Source organism: Lemur catta, chromosome 5 (assembly GCF_020740605.2).
Source record: "Lemur catta isolate mLemCat1 chromosome 5, mLemCat1.pri, whole genome shotgun sequence".
NCBI lineage: Eukaryota > Metazoa > Chordata > Mammalia > Primates > Lemuridae > Lemur > Lemur catta.
In genome coordinates, this window is record NC_059132.1 from 43207336 (window position 1) to 43223604 (window position 16269).

General features: G+C 53.2%; 1 protein-coding gene across 1 annotated transcript; it reads right to left on the reverse strand.

Moving 5' to 3' along the window:
* Positions 1-6415: 6415 nt before the first annotated feature.
* On the reverse strand, positions 6416-15840 carry NRN1 (neuritin 1). The gene is made up of 3 exons (XM_045551633.1): positions 15152-15840; positions 10818-10962; positions 6416-7615 (listed from the first exon to the last, which is right to left on the reverse strand). Exons 1-3 carry the CDS (start codon positions 15204-15206, stop codon positions 7387-7389), a joined length of 429 nt encoding a protein of 142 aa, XP_045407589.1. The 5' UTR covers positions 15207-15840; the 3' UTR covers positions 6416-7386.
* Positions 15841-16269: the final 429 nt, after the last annotated feature.

Genomic DNA, 16269 nt, shown 5'->3' on the forward strand with positions numbered 1-16269 from the left:
CACAGGGATTCAGAAGGGCCTCAGGAAGCTCCCAGCACACATATATCCTGATGCCCTATCTGGATGGGATGTGTTACCTCAACTAAATTGGTACAATTTAATCATACCAATGCAAATTAGGACTTGCATTAATTTTCTGCTTGCAGCTGTAACAAATTACCACAAACTTAGTGGCTTAAATAACACAATTTTCTTGTCTTGCAGTTAGTTCTGTAGTTCAGAAGTCTGACAAGGGTTTCACTGGGCTAAAATCACTGGGGGGAATTTCCCTCTGAAGATTCTAGGGAAGAATTCATCTCCTGGCCTTTTCCAGTTTCTAAAGGCTGCCCTAGTTCCTTGGCTTGTGGCCCCTTCCTCATCTTCAAAGCCAACAATGGTGGGTTGAGTCCTCCCATCACATGACTGGGACCTCTTCTCCCTCCCTTTTCCACTTTTAAGGACCTTTGTGATTACATTGGCTCCTAGGGACCCTGCAGGATAATCTGCCATTTTAAGGTCATCTGTTTAGCAGCCCAATTCCATCTGCAACCTTAACTCTCTTTTGCCATATAACTAACATATTCACAGGTTCTAGAGATTGGGACATGGACATTTTTGTGAGGCTGTTATTCTGCCTACCACAGGACTTACATCTTTGTTGTTGTTGTTGTCTTTTTGTTTGTGTTAGCTCTCTTTTGGCTCAAAATTGTGACTGAACAAAAGTAAGTGATGTCTTACAACAGGTTCCCAAAACATATTAGTGCTCAAATATCAGCTCCCACTCTTGCTACCTGTTGATTTTGGGCAAGCTACTAACCTCTCTTTAAACCTCGGTTTCTCATCTGTTAAATGGGGTAATGCACTCCTCTTATAGAAATTGCAAAGGGAACGGGATGATGTTTGCAAAGCTTTAGCATGACCCCTAGCATGTAGTAAGTGCTCAATGAAAAAGTTTCTTAAAAGTTAGGCAGAGTAAATGGGGTGGGGGTGGGAGTGGTGAGAGGGAGAGAAGAGAGAGTGTAATTGGGATCTCTGCACACCGACTTCCCCACAGATAGTTCAGCCCTTCTGGCCACCTGCCCTGGGGTGGATCCCACCTGTAGAAGCCTCTCAGGCTCTCTGGGTGAGGAAGAGAAAAGTCCACCTGTCATCTTTGCTGCCCTTGCTCCACCGCTGCTGTTTTCTTTTCCTTTGCTGCCTCCTTCCATCTCAGGCTCTCCATTGCAGACAGGACAGGGAATCGCAGCCTTGGCACTGACCCCGCAACTGGAGGAGCTGGCACAGAGGGAGCATCCCAGTGGAAGCTGCAGGTGCAGTGGGGGGCTCCTGTAGCTGAGCCCTACCCCCTCCTGCCCACAAGCACTCACTGAGTCAGCCTCCCAAGGCCCAAACCCTAAGCTCCCTAAGGCTTTTGATTAGATTAGTGAGTCAGAGCCGGGGTTTTCCAGGACTAATTATACCTGGCTTTGCACAAAAGTCACTGTTTAAGTGCCCCTTGCCACTGCCCCAGGGAGGGGGACCCAAAGTCTAGCTGGACCTTCCCCCCGACCCCTGCCAGTGCAGGAGGACACTGGTGATGTTCAGGGCTGGAGAAGGACCCACAGAACCCAATGCAGGTGCCAGGAAAGGCTGGTCTTCCAGAAAACTGCGAAGTTACCTACTGGGTAGACAAAGAAAAAAAAAGCATTAACATACAGTGCTGGGAAACTGGCACTCTATATCCTTTGAGGAAGTAACCCACCATCTTTTCAAATTGAAATCACACATACGTATCTCTCTCCAGCAACCCAACTTTGAGGGAATCTATTCTATTGATGAAATAAAAATACTAGTACATAACATTGTTTGAACAGGAATATTTATGACAACAATATTCGTAGGGTACCAAAACAAAACAAAACAAAACAAAACAACAGCCCTTGAAACACCTTAAATGTCCATCAATAGGTGGAAAACTAAATTGTAGTATAGTCATTCTAAGAAATATTATGTGACTATTTAAAAGGAGGAGATATTTGTTTAGCTATTGATCTTGAAGAATTTGGTTGTAGAGAAATATATCACAATGTTGTGTAAATTAAAAAAAAACCCAAACCCACCCTCTATATGGGTATATGTGAATATACGTTTACAGGAGCACATGGAAAGGCATGGAAAAATACACATCAGCCTACCAACATGTGTTAGGGGAGGGAGGATTGTTATTTTTCCTCTATGTATTCTTGAATTGCTTCCTTGTTTACAATAACTAAGTTACTTTTTTAATGTTGGAGAGGAATTTAATATAAATGGAAGGAGTGAGAGGAGTGGGAAGAGAAGCTGTGGGGAAAGACAGAGGAACAATCCCGAGCCAGGAGAAGCCGGGGAATCCGGTTGGGGGTTTGCAGGAAGCTAAGGTCCCCGACTGGACTGGCGGGGCTCTGGCACCAGGTGAGGTGTAGTAGAGTCTGGGTGCACAGTCACTGCTGAGCAGCGGGGTTGATTTAATTCAAGGAGCTTGTCTAGAGCATCCTCTGAGAAGGCCAGACAGGGGGATGGAGCACTCGGTAGCCTGTAGCAAGAGGAATTTAAATTACTAACCTATAAAGAAAAACTATTAAAAGTCAGAATGAGGCTCTCTACTCAACGTTATTTTGATGAATTCAGTGAAACCCATCGGATTAAGCCTGGGTCACAGCAGGAGGAAATTAAATTAATAATACCCAGCACGAAGTAACTGGCATGTTATCCCAGAGCGCTTTACCTGTCTCATCTGATGCAAGGTACAATTCTATGAGGTAGGTATGATCATCCCCACTTTACAGAGGAGGAAACTCAGGCATAGAGGGGTTCAGTAACCCACCCATGGTTACACAGGTGGTAACAGAGGTTTTTGGGCTCCGAAGCCTTAGATCTTGGAAGATACACTGACGGCGATGGGGACTCAAACTGGGATGGAAATATCACAGGCACTCCCGGCCCTTTAGAGTAGAGAGAGGAGAAGGAGCCGTTCCGGGTGGGGGGCGGGGATTGCCGGGGTCTGGCAGGCTCTGAGCCCAGTACCCCTGCCCAGGGCTGGGCTCGGCTGGGACCGCATTTCTTATTTGGGCATTCGGATTTGGGGCAGAGGACGCTCAGGAGCTAACCACTAGGAAGGGCCCCTAGGGGGCTTCTCCATGCAGGTCTTCTCTTTGGGGTGTGAGGAGTAGAGGGGTGGGGAACCACAAGGTACAACTTTACAAAGTTGCAGACCTCCTGGACTAGGGACTTGCAGTGACTTGAGAGGGTGGTGGGGAGGAGACGAGCCCCGGTCTGTTGGAAGCCCACAGCTGGCATGCTCACCGTTCCCTTCCATTTTCGTGCACCACTTCGTTTTCACGCCAAGGGCTGGGGGTGGTGAGGGGGAGATCAACGCTTTGATTTCCTTGGGTAGGTGTTCCGGAGGAGGAGGACGGAGTGGGGCAAGGATCCTTCCCTCACGGACGCGGGATGGGACGGTAGATTGTTGCAGAGGGTGGACCCCTCCCGGACTACCCGGGCGCTACCCGCTGCAGAGCTTGGGTATTTGGGGAGGAGTGGGGGGAATGGCTGAACGCCTTCCTGGAAGCCGCTCTGCGGGCATTTGAGGGAGAATTCGGGAAGTAGGAATCTTTGCCTTCATCTCTGCCCCAGGAGACTCGGGGCAGAGCCTGGGGTCGTGCGCCACGTCCCTGTGGCCCTGGCCATTGGGGGCTCGGGCCAGAGTGCGAGGACCTCTGGATCCGCAGAAAGAGAATCTGTGTGGGGTCCTCGTGCTCATTTGCCGCTCTGAGAGTCCTGAATGAAAGTAAGTCCCGGTTTCATCTGTCCGCGACCTCTCGCCACGGCTCTGGCTCCGTCATCTCCAGGTCTGTTTCTCCATCGTCTCCTTCTGTGTTCCAGGTGACCACATGCTTCTGTCCCCTGCATAACCCTACTCTTGTTCTCCTCGTTCCCCGCGTCCCCCGTTTTCCACGCCCGCATCCCGCTCCTCCTGCCAGTTTACTCCTTCCCCCCAATTTCCACCCCCACGGGCCCTGGAGTAACGCGGCTGCGACTGGGCTCTGGAACTGGCCTCTGACACTTTCACAAGTCTTGTTGGGCATCACACTCAAGTGAACTTCCGTGTCTTGAACCTCCTTGGACTGGGGAAGGAGCAAAGGGGGTCTTTCTCTGATCCCAACAGCTTCTCACGGGCTCGAGGCCAGCGCCGTGGGCCCCAGGCATAGCTACCGGCGGGCGCGAAGACCTGGAGCGGCTGTCCCGACGTGGGGCCCAGGTACCTGTGCTGATGTCCTGGGTGCCTGACGCCCACTCCGTCCTACTCCTACCCCCACATCTTTGATGGGGCATGCTTGCCCTGGTTGATATCTTCTCCCAAATTGTCAACAAGGCTAGCCACATTGCTGCTTAAAAACAATAACATCAACTAACATATGGAGATGTCATCATGATTAAACAGCAAATTATAGTCGAAGACGGCGTGATAATAATCTAAACAATCACCACAACAAGAAACGTTCTCTAACGAGCCAGATGCGGAAGGCTGCGTTTCCGAGAACCGCGGCCCTGCGTTCCTGGAGATCTCTCCGAGTGCTCACGAGCGTGGTCCCTGGCTTTGGACAGGACTGGGAAGCCGAGGTTTCCAGACTCGGGGTGTCCTGGGACCAGGTGGCGGGGCACGTGCAAGGACGCGGTGCGGTGGAGGGGGCGCTCTCCCTCTAGGGCGGCCCCACTGGGAAGCGGTTGGAACCGCAGTAGGAGCCGGGGGTTCCTGGAGAAAACCCTGTTGAGAGAGCAAAGGAGCCCGCGCTCCCAATCCCCGCCCCCTCGTCGCTCGTGCCCCCTCCCTCTGCCTTCTCCTAGGTCTTCCAGGAGATGCGTTTCTGGCGGAGAAGCCCGCGCCGCGAAGGGAGGGGCGTCCTCCGTGAGTTGCGGGAGTCCCCTTCCCCCCAAAGGCCGAGGAGGACGGCGCGTGCCTTTATTGTGGCATGCTAGGGGCCCGACTGTGCGCACTGGTTCGCCTCCAATTTTCAGACGAAAAGATATCATCATATCGATAGGAGGCAGCGCGCTATTGTGGCAAAAATGATGAAAGAAGACCCTCCCTCTTTCTGCCTGTTCCCCTCTCCCTCGTTAAATAGATCCGTATTTAAAATAAGCTCAGATATTTTAATCTGAATTCCAGAGGTTGAATTCGGGTTAGAATCATCCTATTTATGCGTAGGCCGAAAATAACTGTTGGAATGAAACAGGAAAAAAGCAACTATTTTCCAAAACAAGCGCGTCTCCAGGTGGACCGCCACCCCGCGCACGCAGCGCGGATCTCCTTTGGTTTTGACTGAGAACCGGGGATCGGCTAAGGGGGGGGGCTGGGCGGGGGTAGGGGGCGAGAGGTTCCCGGGAGTGGCCCCGCGCACGCGTGCGTGGATCGTCGGCGGTAATATATGCTGCCATTAAGAACCGATGCAGCTTCCATCGCTCGGGGCGCAGGGACGCATGTGTTGCTGGAATTCAATCCGTGGGGGGAATGTAGATTGGGCTGCTACCCACTGGGTTTGATTTATGAACTGTTACACTAGCGGTTGTTTACACATTGCATTTCAGCCCTGGCGTACCCTCCCCGCGGCGGGCGGCGGGCTTCTCCGTGCGGGAACTTGCTGCAGCCTCCTAGGTCTCCCGCCATCCTCCTCCCTCCGTCACCCCTGCCCCGGGGCCCCGCAGCTCCCTCCCACCTCCACCTTCTCCAAGAAATCGGATTTCGATTTTATTGAACTCTGAGACCCACGTGCACTTCTCCCTCCCCCGCCTATTCCAGGCCTGCAGCCCTCGGACCCGAGTCGCCTAGGCTCGTGTTTACTCTGGAATATTTACTTCTCTCTAAGGCCATGCGGGGCCTATAAATAGGCGAGGTGGAAGCAGCTCTACTGCCAGATCAATAGGGCCCCGTCTCCTCTCCATTTCAGCAGAGCTGTCTTATTAATTATGAAAGGATTCACCTGATCCCTGCCAGCGAACGCAGCCTCTCGGCCCCTGTGCCGGAGCCCTTAATGGCGGTTCCTTCAGCAGCTGCCTCTGGCCACCGCAGAGGAAGAGGAGAATCGTGGTTAGGGCTGACCCGCTTGGGGCGGGGGCAGCGGGCCGGCCGCTGTGCTTTCTTAACTTCGAGCTAGCCCAATTCCTCCAAACCTCACCTAGAAAGAATCTCTGCTTTTTAATTCATTCATTAAAAAAAAGCAACTTCCATTTTCTCCTCTTTAAGGAGAATTTCGGAGAAGTGGCAGTATCCTGAGTGAGGACGGTCTGTGTGAAGGCGGCAGGTTACGCGGCAGCTTTGTGAACAGGTAAAGTTATCACCAGGCATCATGTGTTCCCCTCGGGGACCCTGAGAATTCGGCCGAGAGAGCAGGATTGGGGTAGGAAACAAACGACACCCCTATTTCAAACAATAACTTTTATTTTATACTTCTCTATACTTTGTAGCAAATCTTTTTTGCTGAATTTAATTTATAATAAACTTTTTAAATTACATCTCTCTCTCTGTTTTTTTTTAAAATCAAGGCTCTTTTATGTCAAAATCTTTTTTTTAACTATATTTTAGATTAACATTTAACATCCCCCCTTGTGATCTATACCGTTGGATATTCGGGTATTACTGGATGTGTAACAGCTAAAACAAGAGAGAGGAGGGAAAATAAAGGCAGTGGACGTGGAATGATGTGTCAACAACAGCAGGTAAAGCTAACCCCTCAGTGACCACAGCAGCATTTTTCTGGAAGCCTTTTCTTTTACACCGGAGATTCATTCCCTCAACCCCTTTCCTCTCTTTCCTGTCCTTAAAACACAAAGCCAACAATCTGTCCTTTCGCTTGTCTTGCGGAGAAATGTGCAGTGGAAATGATCAAAACAAGACACTGTGGAAGAACGACGTGAGCGTGAATTATTCACCATCCGCTTCGCTCGTGGGCATTTCTCTTGAATTCATCCCCTGGCCTTCTCCTCTCCTCGCTTTCCGATTAGGAGGAGCCCATTATTTTTCATGTATTAACATGATTATATAGTAGGTGGCCCAGGGCCGTTCCTGAGATTCTTTTGCCAAAAATAAATTAAATTAAATTAAATTTAAAAATGGGGTGGGTTTGCCGTTTTCTTATTTGTGTGTGAAGAAGGAATAAAGCTGAGGTCCGATTTTGGCTGTGCTCGCTCGCTCATTGATTGGTGACATTTGGCAAAAAAAAAAAAAAATGAAATAAAAAAGAGAATCAAGATTTCCCACAATCCTACATGAGTGTTTTCAGCATCACAGAGAATCACAACGTCCCCAAAGAACGAATGGATCTTCCTCTCGATTTCCGGGAGCATGGAGTGAGTGTGGGTGGGCGCGGGGGTGGGGGGGACCTGGTCCCCAGCTCAGAAGGAAAGCCAGGTCGCTAAAGCTGCCGAGAGAGACACCAGGAGCACGGGGAGCGCCGGGAGCAGGGACCCGGCCGCCCCGTTGCCGCTGCCGCAGAGTTCGAATAAGCTGCCTTGGATGTTGAGGTTTTTGGATTCTTTTCTCAGTTTATCCCACATATCTTTCGCCCCTTCCTGGCAATCCGTAAGGGCTGTGACCGTGCAGCTGTGGAAATCCTCCCAGTATCTGGCGAGGAACAGAACAAAACACAAGAAGCAGGTTCACTTTGGGCGCGGGGAGGACCCCAGGCCCGCGCCCCTGCGCCTCCCCACTCGCGGCCTCACACACTTCCCGGGGCGCCCCTCCCTACCTCCTCCTCGCCGACCAGCCGCCTGGGCTGCGCGAGGTCTGGACCCGCGGGAACTCGGCCAACCCCAGCAGCCGCTGTCCCAGGGGAGGGGCCGCACCCTCCCCTGTCTGGTTTCATCTCGCGGGTGCCGGGCGAGGACCCCGCAGCCGGGAGCCGGGTCGCACCCGCAGCGTCGCGCTGGCACCTCTGCCTGGGCAAACAGATTGCCACCCCTCCCCGGGGAAAGCTGGGAACACAGTGCTAAGCCTTGCAAGCTGCCGCCCATTAATGCCTCTTAGCTTGCAAGATGGGTTACTAGCTCCGAGCACGGCCCTCCCCTCTGGGCTTCTCACATTCTCCTCCCCCTCGCCCCTTCTGCCTCCCTCCTTCTCGCTGCGGTTCTCCCGCCTTCGCCCTCATCCTCTCCCTGCACCCACCCCCACCTCTTCCTTTGTTTCCCGTTTTCCTCATTTTCCTTTTCTTTCCTTTGCCATTCCCTCCGTTTTCCTCTCTTCCGTTCCTCACTTCCTCTTTATCCTCTTCACCTGCTGCGGTCTCCCGTGTCCCAGCCCGCTCGCTCTCCAGGCCCCCGGCACCGACTCAGTCGGGAAGACTCCTGCCTGCCTCTGCCCTGCCCGGGGTCGGTGAGTGTTAGTGCCGGGGCACCTGGGGCCAGCTTCAGAGCCTTCTGTTCTTGCAAATCCCAGTGCTCCGGGCCTGCGCGCTGGGTCCCTCCTCTGCCGCCGGCCTATCCCAGTCTTTTCCGTGGGCCTGGGTTCCACGGGGCCTACTGTCCGCCGCCCTATGGGTGTAGAGTCCCCGCCGGAACCCAGGGGGAGCACGGCACCCACCGCTGCCAGCCCTCAAGGCCCCCAACCCTCCTTCCCATTAATTCCCCAAGCCCCGAGCCTAACTCAGCCACTTTCTCCACCCAGGCTCAGCTCCGAGCCCCGCCCCCACAACCTTCATCCAACCTGTCCTTTTTTATTGTCCCCCTTTCTTCCGAGTACCCAAAATAGATCCTGAGACTAAATATAATCCCAACCCGTGATCGATTCCTGGGGCGCTGTCTCCTTTTGGAGCTGGGTCGATCTGTGATTCTTAGTGACTCCGGGCTGGCCCCCACCTCCCCATGGCCCCAAGTGCCAGGTCACCGGCCTCTGCCCTCTCTTTCCTGCACGCTTGCCTGGGCTGTACGCACGTTGAGGGCAGGCGCGGTGTTTGATTTCTCCTTGCTTCCACTCCCACCCCATCTTCTGGCTAATGGTGAAGTTATAGATGCTTGTTGGATTGCCTCGAGCTCAGGATGATTTCTAATGATCTCTAATTCATAAGGACTGGGGGGCCTGGGGCACAGAGCTTCCGAGTTTCTCAACTTGTAATAAATAGCAACATTTAGAGACACCAAGAGGCCCAGGGGACTGCTCTCCTGAAGAACTTCTATGTAATTGTACCTCCCAAAGGATGTCTACATCACTCCCTTTTTTATCATGCCCAGATGGGGACAGCCTCCTCCTGGAAGAAGGATCTGGCAGAGAAGGGCAGACACCCACCTGGGGCTGGGAGCAGGTAGGCTTCAGCTGGGTGTTGAGTCACCAGCCCCACTGACTGAGTGGGGCCTGGACCCAGCTGTGGCCTGTGACCTCAGGCAGTGGCCCTCCACATTTACTTGGTTTCCACAACCAAAGTTCTACTAAAAAATTAAAATAGTTTGGAATAACAAAATTCCAGCAAATGCTGGAGGATTTGGAAGTTGCTCTATGTGTAGCCTTTTTGTCATGCCTCATAGATACATTCTTACCTATTACCAGACTTCTGGAACTAAATGCCTTTTGTCCATTCTTGTATAGGAAGGTCCTAGCCACTTAGTTGCTCTGGTTACTAGTGGGCACTGGGGTATTAAGGAGAGTAGCAAAACTGACCCCCATTTTGTTATTCAGACAAACACTCCTTCTGCCACCCTCCCCATTAGGGAGAGAGGAAGGACTTCACAGTATAGAAAGGATGGCACAGAAAAGGGTCACTCCAACCTCTGAGAACAAGGGACACAACATGCCTTGACTTTATTCAACTGGCCATTGTGGAGGTAGGAAAATGCAGCTCGCTCTCTCTCTCTTTTTTTTCCAAAATAAAAGGAATGTGTGTTGCAGAGGGTGGGGGCATTTCTAAGGTCTGCAGCAGCTAAAATGCTGCAGGTCCACCGCAGTAGAGCTGTGCTGCATATGCTCGTGGTTAGTGGGAACATTGCTTTTCAGTCAAACTCTGAGAAAACACCACTGGGCCTGGCCATGATCTCCTTCCCATCCCTCTTTGTGACCGCAGCAGCCTGATCTGGGGAGACTGTGCAGATGTGCCAAGGGGTGGGGAATGAAGGGGGGTGGCTACCCCAAACCTCAAGATCCGCTACAAACTCAGACTGTCACCAGACGACCCAGACACACTCTTTTTTGGGGCAAAGTCATTAGCACACAGTAAAATATTGTTCCAATCTCTCTCCTAGAAACAGGAAGGGAGACCACCTCCCCCTAGCCTGTTCCCACATTTTCTTGGTGGGCATTGGAGGGGCCTTTTATCACGGGAAATGGACAGGATAGGGGAGTGATTTTCCCTTTAGGCAAATCTAGTATTCCCCAAAAGGCTCCTCAAACCAAAACCAACTGTTCTTCAGAGAGTACTTGGCAGGCCACTCATTCTCACTCCAGAGAGGAAAGTATGATGGAGACTGCCTCAAAGCAGAGAGATTTTGCAGCGCGAGGAACTGGTGGCAGCAGGAGGAACTGGTAGCAGTGCTCCCTGCCCCTCGCCCTGGCTCTCAGCGCGTTGTGAGGCTGTGGCATGCTGATGCTGGGCCCTTTGCCCGAGGATCCTCCACTGTACCCCACCCCAGGCGGTGGGGTGCCCTTGGACAGTGCAGATTCCAACCCAGGGACAGAGGGCTTGTCCCCAGGCCTCATCCTGGGTGTGGGAGCCAGAAGGCAAGAGCGTGCGTGCGAACTCGCGCTGGCGCAGAAAGCTGAGCTCCGGTAGGGAGGCGCAGCGCTCTCCGACCTCAGCTGCGCCCCCAGAACAGAAGCCCAGCCCGCCAGAGAGAACACTTACGTGCACACGGTCTTGATGTTTGTCTTGTCGTCCAGGCCCTGCGGGTAGTTGGCCATGCTGTCGCCCAGCTTGAGCAAACAGTCCGAAAAGCCCTTAAAGACTGCATCACACTTGCCCGCTGCTCTCACGGCCTGCAGGAGGTATGCTGCGGGGAGGAGGGGACACTGGTCAGCAGCCCTGCGACTCCACCCTGCCGCCTCACGGCCGCTCGCTCGCGGCCCCGACTCTGCGCCATCGCCATCGCCCCTCGGGTAGTCTCACCCGGCGCCCAGCCTCGGGCGCCCCAGTGTTAAAGGTGATTGAAAGTCTTGGTCCAAGAGTGACCCACCTGCACCCAACGCCTTATCTAGTGCAGATTGCCCGAGTGCGAGCAGGTGTGGGTGGGTGGGAGGTAGGTGAGTCCGTTCCTCTCCCCCAGCTCCTCCTGCATCTCGCTCTATATCTTTTTCTGTTTCCATCGCCCCCTCTTCTCACCTCCCTCATCTCTTATTTCTCTTTCTCCTCACTCCCTCCTTCGTCTCCCAACACTTCCCCAGCAAGTCCTGTCACGGCTCTCGTAATGCAATCTTCCATTTTTGAGGTGACATAAGGGGTCTTAACAGCAGGGTGCGGGGGCGAGAACGGGATGGGGAGGCAGCAAGGCATAGGGTCACGCAGCCGAGCCGACGCCACCTCGCCCTAATAAGCTTCAGGCGCGGCGCCTGGTGGGTGGGCGCTCAGCAAACACTGCTGAATGAATGAGAGAATAAATAAAGTCTCTGGAAGTCACGAGCAGTCACTGAAATGGCTTGCTTCATTATAAAACCGATTGCCTACCGTGGAGCCTGTGTTCCCAGTGAGACCCTCGCATGCGCCCCGCCCCGCGGGAAAGAGGGCAACCTAGGTGGGCCTAGACCCAGCGCGGGAGACGAGTGGTCTGGGAGGTTAGGGCCAGAGGTCGGGCGGGGTCACGGATGTGTCCGCACGGGTGACCCTGGGTCACCTCCACCGAGGCCTTGGGCCCCTGCTCTCCTCTGCCTCTGCCCGCCCCCAGCTCCCCACACAGCCCCCGAAAAGCCTGCCACCACTTGGGACAGGAGCCGGGAGAGACCGTTCTCCGGGTCCCAGATCCCAGGCTGGCTTCAGAGCGCTGAACTCGCTGCTGCCCGGGACTCAAGGCCTCTGGCTCCGGGCTTTCCGGAGAGGGGTCCGGGATAAAAGCTGGGGCGGCGGGAGGAGGAGGAGGAGGAAGCCCAGGCCGCACCGAGGTCCTCGCTGTCGCCTCAGGTCAGCCAAACCCCGAGGCGCCGGGCGGGAGAGACAGGCTGCAGGCCGCCGGCGCGGCCCTGGCCATTTCTCTCCACCTGGGGCCATTGATTCGGGCTGGAGGCTCAATACCTAGGGGTCAAAAGCACCTGGCGCCGGGGGGGCGCGGGAGAGGCCCTGATCTGGGCTGTTGGGCGGGGAGAGGAAGCAGGGGTAAATCTCAGAATCGAAATCAGCAGGCAGCGCCCACCGCCCTGGCGCCGGCCCCTTCTCCGGTGGTGTTCTGGCGGCCGCGGCTCGAGTGTGACTCGTCCCAGGAGGACCGGACACCTCACTGCCCCCGTCCCCCCACGCAGCCGCCTGTCCCCAAGCGTCCGGCCAGACGCAGACGATGGGGAAGGTGACCGAACCCGTAGCAGCCGCCGAGAGCGTACCGTTTGCAAATTGCTGCAGGAAGAGCGAGGCGGGCCTTGCGCTTTCTAATCCGGAACGGGAAGCGCTGGGGAAGGGACCAAGGTTAACTTCGACCTCCGCTGGGGCAGACACGTAACCCTTCCTACACCTCCTGGTTCCTCTTACACACACAATTAAATACCCTTGCAACTACAATAATGACAAATCGAACACTGACATAGAATCTTAAAAATAAACGAATCTTTGTCCTAATCGAACTCGTTCAAAATGAAATAAACCCTACACATCTTCCTCTATAACCCATGTCAGAAATAACCGTTTTGAAGCGAAGAACAGAAACAAAATCCAGTCCACCCTCCCCTACCCAGCCCTCCAGTCTCTCCTCACCCCTTACCTCCACCCCCAAAATTCGGTGGCGAAAAAGAAGCCCCTTAGATGCACTGACAATTTTTAAAAGGGGAACTGGGGCTCGCCGGGGGCGGGAAGCTCTCTTGTCACGTTATCATTCCAGGCGCTACTGGAGAAAACCCTGCACACCGCGCATGTGTGAGTGTGTGCGTGTGTAAAATAAAAAGTCGTGAAAATTTCTGTCTTTTGCAACTGTGACTCCTTGAGTTCTAGCCTTCTCTGGGAGGCCGGGAGCCTGCGCGCGGGACGGATTTTGCAGGCGCACGCGTCCCAGCAGGTCGCAGCCCGCGCGTCTTTCTCTGTCCTTCCTAAACCCGGTTTCTGCGAGGCTCCGGAGGGCGACCCTGACTCCTTCCTTGTCCTCTCTGGCATCTCTTTCTTGTGCGGTTTCCATCTGTTCATTCAATTGTTCGACCTCTCATTCATTCCAAACTTCCTCCCGCTACGTCTTCTTTCGCGTTCACCACCCTCTCCACCTCCCCGCCTCTTCCCCAACCCCCACTTTTCTTGCCAAATGTCAATGATTTGGGACCGCTCCTAGCCATGAATTAATAAAGAACGAGGCTCTGGTGCAGGAAAGGGCAGACATTCGGGGGAAAAATACGCTGATTTTCAATTCCACAGCCAACAAATGGTCATTTTCAGGCCGAAGTTAATGTGTTCAAAATGCAACCCTCATGCACAATCGCTTTTTTTTTCTTTTTTAACCTCTCAAAGTAAGGTTATTTCGCACTGGGAAAACAGAGCCCCAAACAGCTCTGATTAAAACCCCCATCTCAAAAACAACTGCTGTCTTCTGCTCCCTAAACATTCATAGGCTAATTGCAAAATGCCACATTCACTTATTTCCAACATTTAAGGGATTTGCTGCCCCTTAGAAATGTTTTTCATTTATTGCAGATCTTTGTACTAATGTCAAAGATTCAAAACAACCAGATTCATAGCATCGTTATTTCTTAGAATTAAAGGAAAACGCCAGAATCCCGCAGTCACACACTCTAAAATCCCTATAATGGTTCTGCAAAAAATATCAGATACTCAAAATCATGTCAAATGCATAAAACCCCACTACAAAGAATCCATTTTAGTGTCTAGAGAACTCCAAACCCTGTTTCCTCCACATTTTTCATGATGACACATATTATGCATTTCCTTCCTTGTCCCAAAGCAATTCCCTAAAGCATCCCCCCCCACAATACTGCAAGGATGTCTGCAAAGAATGCTACAGCCTGAACTGATAAGAGATAACAATTCCCCCATCTCCAGAAAACCCCTTTGAAGACTTTTTTTCCACCTTTCGTCCATTCTATTAATAACCTGCTTCACTTTCACTTTTAGGCCACCTTAATTAATGTTCTGACCGGGCTTCAGAGAAGGGAGGTTTTCTAGTGCCCCCTCCCACATGTTTAATTCATTCTGGATGGAAAAAATGTGAACTTTAAAAAGCCCCTGACAGTGTAACTCAACATTCCTTAACATAAAATGGGGACTAAATAAATCCATCCACAATCAGCAACAATAACAAAAAATAACGAACACCCGACATGAAATATTGTTAACACTTCTTAACCCTTTCCTACATATAAAATACAGACGCCGATTTGTAAAGTAACAGGCAAATGTGCCTAGAAAAGTATATCCACGAATATTTGGCTGAATTCATCCTCCTCAGTGGTAAGCATATTAAAGTATGTGGTCTGGGGTTCCCTACCGTTCTGGATTTGCCCCCCAGCCGGGTCTGCGGGTGCCCGGTGCAAATGCTGCAGCTAGGGTATGGGGGGAGGGGGGCGGGAGAATGACAAAGTTCTAAATGCAGCAGTCTGAGCCCCGGAATATCTTTGCTTTCTGCACATAAACTTTCCAGTCCTAGTTGCCTAGCCATCTTGTTCCTGCATTCACCTTTCGACCCTTCAAAATAAAATCTTGCAGTATTGCAGGGGCCAATGCATTGCCCCAGAGCGCATCAAACCTGGTCTAACCCCCAAAAGAGAAGCAAAAATGGATGTGTGCTTTGGAAAAAGGGGGATAAGCCCTATACGGAAAACGGCCGGCCGCACACATTTCCCGGTGAACGTTTGGAGTCTCCTTCTTCAGGAAAACCAAACCGGGACTCGCAAGTCCCCGGGAGCCGATGCCCCCACCCTCGGGGGTTTGCGGGCTTCACTGCACCCCGGGGCAGCCGCGGGCCCGCGGGTACCCCTCTGCGCCTTGGGCCGGGGCTGGCAGCCTCCGCCTCCCGCCGAGAGCAGGGCTTGGCGGCCACTTACCTATTTGCACCGCGAGGATCAGTGAAATATATCTGCCGTTCAACTTAAGTCCCATCCTACGTTTAGTCAAACCATTTGCGACCGCAGACCTTTAAATAGTTAGTTTAGAGAACGCGGGGGAAAGCTGAAAAATAGGCATTGCCAACAAGTTCCGGGAGCGATGGAGACTTTATGCACCGGGAAGGCAGAGGGAGGAGAGCAAGAGAGGGAGCGAGGAAGAGACAGAAAGAGAGAGAGAGAGGCTGAGAGAGAGAGAGAGAGAGGGGAAGAGCTGGGAATGGTTCACTCCATTAGGAGGGGGCGGAGGAAGTACAGCCTCACGCCCACGAGCAGGCCTGACGTGGGGGATGACACGGAATGATTTTTTTTTAATATAGACACCTTGGTAGAGAATCGCCATTTATAGTCATCAGAAACTGGAATTAATCAGATATCTCCAATTAATGTGCGATCTGAACGAAATCTCGCCTCCCAGGGGTGACCACTTCCCCATCCCGCGGTCACCCCCCTTCCTTGTTCCCGGGGCCCCCCAACCCCGCCCCCTCCCTGCGCAGAGCTGGGGCTACCCCTCCCCTCCCCGCCAGGAGCCGGGGAGTCCTGGCGCGCCCACTCAATTGTTTCAACCTGCTCCCCCTCCTCCATCAGCACGACAGCGAATCCAGCCCTCTCCCTGCGGTGCAGTGGGGTTTAAAGGAGCGGATGCGGGAGAGGGAAAAACAGCTAAGCTCGCTCTGCTAATTCAAAATCCCCTCCTGGCCGCCCTCTCCCTGCACTTGTCTATTCTCCTTTTTTCCAACCCAGCCTCTGAGCTCTGGGAGCAGCCTGGAGCGCGTGAGCACACAGCCCGGCCCCTCGCACGAGCACACACGAGCATACACACACAAACACACGCGCGCGCCCGAGAACCGTGCCAAGCGCACCCTGGCAGTTCTGCACACACTGCTCGCGAGCGCGCACACGCGCCCGGACCCCGGGGGTTTGGTCTGCACGCGTGGGGCTTCTGAAATATACACAGCGTGCCCTCTGTGAGTTTTACCACCTCCGAGGCCCGTAAGGGCGAAGGGCAGCTTCGTGAGACACGGCGACACCTGTTTTAGGGGCCGGGAGGGCGCTGGAAA

What these genes read in the sequence shown, in the direction of transcription:
- NRN1 (XM_045551633.1), bottom strand. Translation starts at nt 15,206, where the DNA reads ATGGGACTTAAGTTGAACGGCAGATATATTTCACTGATCCTCGCGGTG. An exon ending in GATCCTCGCGGTGCAAATAG is followed by an intron (nt 10,963 to 15,151) that starts GTAAGTGGCCGC and finishes TCCTCCCCGCAG; the next exon opens with CATACCTCCTGCAGGCCGTG. An exon ending in AACATCAAGACCGTGTGCAC is followed by an intron (nt 7,616 to 10,817) that starts GTAAGTGTTCTC and finishes GTTCCTCGCCAG; the next exon opens with ATACTGGGAGGATTTCCACA.